This window comes from Trematomus bernacchii, unplaced genomic scaffold (assembly GCF_902827165.1).
Source record: "Trematomus bernacchii unplaced genomic scaffold, fTreBer1.1, whole genome shotgun sequence".
NCBI lineage: Eukaryota > Metazoa > Chordata > Actinopteri > Perciformes > Nototheniidae > Trematomus > Trematomus bernacchii.
Window position 1 is genome coordinate 22501 of NW_022987993.1, and position 5511 is coordinate 28011.

At 38.1% G+C, this 5511-nt stretch overlaps 1 protein-coding gene across 1 annotated transcript in view; it reads left to right on the forward strand.

Moving 5' to 3' along the window:
• LOC117472048 (plexin-B2-like) overlaps window positions 1-4799 on the forward strand; it is a 25721-nt gene extending 20922 nt beyond the window's left edge. Inside the window, 4 exon segments of the mRNA XM_034117201.1 lie at window positions 1559-1623; window positions 2029-2104; window positions 2194-2268; window positions 3508-4799. Of these exon segments, the coding sequence (XP_033973092.1) occupies window positions 1559-1623; window positions 2029-2104; window positions 2194-2268; window positions 3508-3612 (321 nt within the window). The 3' untranslated portion in view covers window positions 3613-4799.
• The last annotated feature ends 712 nt before the right edge of the window (window positions 4800-5511 follow it).

Here is a 5511-nt window from a genome sequence, read left to right on the forward strand (position 1 = left end):
CCTACTGTTTGAGAAAACTCTCAGGTCTTTTGTAACATGCATCCCATACGGAGAAACGTCCCTTTATCTTAAAGTATTTCTGTTAAAGTGATCCTTATGTCAGAAATCTGAAGAAAAGTCCAAATTCTGAAAATTGTCCAAAATCTTAACATTGAAAAAAAAGGCAAAAATCTGAGAAAAGACTCAAATCTGAAAAAGTTAAAAAATTGTGAAAGAATCTGAAGAAAAACCGGTACCACTTTACAATAAGACTCCCCTTATAAAGGATTCATAAAGGGTTTCTAATTCGGTTATTAATTAGGTTGTAAACACTCCATTACAGTTTAGTAGCTGGGGCAGTAACTATAGTAACGCAGTGTGGGCGGAGCCGTGACGTCATCTTCAATGCGAACCATAAAACCAACATCAGCCGTTAGCTGTTAGCACTCAGAGCTCACAGCTCCTCATATCTGTTCAGAAACTAGACAGAAGTTAAACAAGTACAAACCACAGACTGTCTGTGTCATGGAGAATACAGTCGCTGGTTTATTTATGTCTGTAGGCCGTTGTTGTGAGTGTGGACGGTCGGAGCATATACAACGTTAGCTTAGCCAATCTCCATTCAGAAAACACGCATTTTAAAAGGTGTTTCGCCTGCCGTCTGTCTGCAGACTTGTCAAAGCATTAATTCATGGTTTTTACTAACCGGTATCAGTATGTTGTTACTTCGGCATCATTTTGAAACGTGTATTACAATTAAATCACGGTCAAATATGTTCATTGTGTTGTAGTTGTAGCCCCCTTGCCGTCACTAGTTTAGCATACTCACGCTTAAACCGTGCTACGCGCTGCAGTGGAAATGCGCCATTAGCTAACTTCGTCTTCTTCATCAGCTAGCATCCTTGGTATCTGTTGTTCACTGAGTTGATTGAACCCCATCCATCTTGATGTTTCTTGGCATCTCTTTATGACCATTTATTTATGAGTTACTAACATTTATAACTGCCAAAAGGGAGCCTTATTGTAAAGTTTAAAACACACATTCCCATGTATTAATGAGTTACTACCATTTCTAATAATAAGGCTTAGCAGTACAGATAAATGTGGGCTCTCTATTTGGCAAGAGGACTAAGCCTTATATTGGCTACTTAGCGAGAATCAACTCAGTGAGCAACAGATACCAAGGATGCTGGCTGATGAAGGAGACGAAGTAAGCTAGGTAGCCAATATAAGGCTTAGCAGTACAGATAAATGTGGGCTCACTATTTGGCAAGCAACCGGTCACAGTTGCCCTGTTTATCTCATGTCTTATAAAAGCTTATTAATGATTTATAAAGTGTTCACAACCTAATTAATAAATGAATTACAAACTATTTTACCTTTATACGGGTATTCTTATTGTAAAGTGAAAAAATCAAACATTTGAAAAAGACACAAATCGGAAAAAGTCAAAAATCAGAAGGAAAAAAAAGTCCAAATCCTGCACGAAGAGCGTCTTGTTTACTTCTCATTTTGTGTTTCATATCATTCTAAGAGACGATTTGCAAATAACTAAAGATATTCCTCTGTTTCCCTGCAGGAGTCTCCTAGCAACAAGCTGCTCTACGCAAAAGAGATCTCCACGTACAAGAAGATGCTGGACGAGTGAGTGTGTTTTATTAAATACACAGGACAGATGTGTGTTTATATATTAGTGCACAGCAGCGTGGATGCATTTGGATGCATCAGTTAAAGCTTCAAATATCAACTTACAAATAAATAAATATCTTTTCCCCCAGTAGTTTACAGTGTTAAAAAACAGAACATCAAATTCTCTCGTTTAAAATTAACATTATTAAGCAGAATCAAAGCCTTTTTTTTAATTATACAAGTGTGTGTGTGTGTGTGTGTGTGTATGTGTGTGTGTGTGTGTGTGTGTGTGTGTGTGTGTGTGTGTGTGTGTGTGTGTGTGTGTGTGTGTGTGTGTGTGTGTGTGTGTGTGTGTGTGTGTGTGTGTGTGTGTGTGTGTGTGTGTGTGTGTGTGTGTGTGTGTGTGTGTGTGTGCTCTAGTTACTACAAGGGCATCAGAGAGATGGTCCCTATCAGCGATCAGGACATGAACACACACCTTGCTGAGGTTTCCAGGGTATGTAAAGAAACTCATTTTAATAACAGAACATGGGAAATGTCTATTTGTAGGTGATTTTTTAACGCGTTTGAACCTTTGTTTTGCAGCAACACACACACGAGCTGAACACCGAGTTGGCCTTACATCAGCTGTACCAGTACGCCAGCAAGTACTACGATGTGGTGAGAAACGGCTTTCTGTCGAATAGGAATATGGTGGTTTTCGAGTCAACATTTTGAGAAAAGTCAATACTTGGAGAAAAACAGTCTAAATTCTGAAAAATGTGAAAAAAAGTCAACATTATGAATAATTTGATGAAATTCTGAGAAATTTGAAAAAGTCAAAATTCTGAGAAAAAATATCTAAGTCTGAAAAAAGTCCAAAATTAAGAAACATTTGAAAAAAAGTCAAAATTCTGAAAAGAAATCATAATTTGAAAAAAGTCAACAATTTGAGAATAAAAGTCAAAGTTCTGGAAATTTGAAAGAATTCTGAAATTAAATTCAAAATCGGAAAAAGTCATATTTCTGTAAAAAAAAAAATCTCTAACAGTAAAAATCTTTACTGTAACGCTTGTACATTTGATACTTTCTGTCATATTAGCAAATCAATCCAATAGAGTGCCACAGTGACGCGTCCTAAAACCCGGAAGTAAGTTAGCATTTTACCACTTCCGGTTCCTTCGACAAAAAGCAATGCAATTTCTCCATAGGGTTTAGGATAATATCTGTAAATAAGGTCTGTGGTTGAGACACATTGAAGAGACAGATCACGTTTTGACCCCACTGGTGATTTCTGAAGAGTTGACGTGTCTGAAAAACGATGGTTGTTACCAAGTGGCTGAATAGGACTACAGAAGTTGTCGAGGCCGTTGTACGTCATTACGCCGAACACGTAAACACTCCTCTAAGTTTGTTTGCCCTGTTCTGCTTGAAAGCAAGTCCCTGCCTCCTGCAAACTGTTCAAACAAACGCTTCAACTCGTACCATTTAGAATCTGTATGTTTGAATATGGATCTTAAGTTGGCGTGACGTTGAAGCAGCGACCCTGCTGTAGTTCGTTGATAGCATAACGTTAGCATTTTGCTTCAGGCGACTAGATTTATGATTATAAAATGATAAAAGTAGACATGTGGAGATTATCCTGAACAAAATGTGACCCGTCTCTTCAATGTGTTTCAACCACAGACCTTATTTCCAGCTATTTTCCAAAACCCTATGGAGAAATTGGATTGCGTTTTTGTCGAAGGAACCGGAAGGAGTTTCCTTGCGTGTTTTAGGACGCGTCACTGTGGCACTCTATGTAGAATGCTGTCTCTTGGATGCTTCAGTGTAATCCTGTTTTATGTTTCTGCATTACGAGTCAAAAAGCAGAATCTGAATCTTTACCCAAACGTTACGTCATTTTGTCGTCTTTTCCAGATCATCAAGTCTCTGGACGAGGACCCGGCGGCCCAGAATAAGCAGCTGACGCTCCGCCTCCAACAGATCGCCGCCGCGCTGGAGAACAAAGTCACTGACCTTTGACCTTTGACCTCAGTGAAGGTCGGATACTAAAACACACAGGATGTTGTTTTTCCCATGAATGGACCTAAAAGGAGGACGAGCTCACGGACTCTAAGGAATGTTTTGACCATAATAAGGACTGAAGTGGGAGGAGCCACAGGAAGCTGATGGCCATATAAGGACTGAAGGAGGGAGATGTTACGAATGAATGAAGATCTTTGGACAATTTAAGGAGAGAAAACACCAAGAAGGCCATTTTAAAATGTGTGAAATCAAAGGGTTATTTTTTTAATTCGGTGTGATAGTCGGTCCTTTTTGCTTCTCTGCACCACACAATTTATTTTATCATTCAAGGACTAAAGAAGTGCCACTTTTTGGATGAAGAATTTACATAAAAAGACATTACCAAATATTTTCTTTATATGCGACGCAGCCCTTTTTTTTTTGGAAGTACTACCACTTGCGTATCACAGAACTGTGGATTTGAGGAGAATCAGAATCTTGATTTAAGGTCAATATTTTTTGTTTCCACACTAAACGGCAACAAGAGAAATCGGATGTTTTGTCAGTAAAAGAAAATCGTTTCATCCTAACGCGTTTATTTAATCGACCAATAGAAACCCACTACGGTACACACCACTGGCCAATCAGGGCTCTTGGTTGAGGAGAGTGAATTCAGGGTACGATGTCCAAAAAAACCACATAATTTTAACCTTTTTTTATCATAGCCAAATGTTGTTTTTCATATCAGATCATGTGATGACACCACGCAGATTATTGCTGAATATTTGTTAGTATTATTCTCTGTATGCAGGCTTTCCATATATGAGAATGATCTTTTTAATGGACTGATACAAAGCCACTTCATTGCTTTATTTTGCAAAGTGTTAATCAGGGTGGTCCATATCCATGTGCAAGAGTGTGTGAGTGTGTGTTCAGCATTTGTATCATCACCGGTTTGCTTGTTTTGACTTCTGCCTAATCATGCTTAAAAAACACTTTTATCATTTACTGTGATTTGTTTTTATAATCTTTTTAGTTTCACCTCTGATTGCCCTTCATATATATAATGCTGCTTTTCGTTTCTGCGCACATGTGAGGAGATGAAGTGTCTTCTGAAGACAGGGTATCCATGCATCCTTCAAAAAGGCGTTGAATAAATCAAAATGTGAGGTGTTAAATGTATTAAATCCAGTTATTGTATGGCCTCTTCGTCCACCGTGCTTTGCAAGTGTTCTTCAAACTGCAATATGACAACAACAACAAAAGGTACGTCCATTCAAAACACACTGAAACAACAATCTAACGACATCACATACATACACACACAGAAACAAAACCATAAAGGAAATACATCTTAGTATGTGTATGTATTTCTTTGTTTGATTTGATGCATTTTAAGTCTTCATTACACAAGAAATGACATTAAAATACAAATGAAAGCACATTTGTGCATATTAGTGTCCTGCAATGTGTCTCCTCTTCGTGTCATCGTGAGGTTTCATCTCCTAAACTACACATTCATCATCCTCACCTTAAAGAGAATAATACATGTGCATTATTCTTTGCCTTCTGAGCCCAGACCACGTGCTTTATGTAGAGAGTTGATGTTACAAATATGCCGTTTGTAAGGTGGAGAAAAGGTGGTGGATTTATAGAATATTTACAAACGGCATCTTTAAAATATGAAGCAATACGACCTTCAGTTTGAGCACCACATGACCTCCAGACGGAAACTTCTCAGACCGTTTCTCTGTCAGAAATGTGTTTATTGAAGCCACATTAGTGCAGAGAAATCTAATATTGACGTGTAAATTATCCAGAAATAAAGAACTCTTTAAAGTAGAGACAGTACATACTGATATGAACCTGAACATCAGCAGGAGAGGACTCTTTAAAGTAGAGACACTACATACTGAT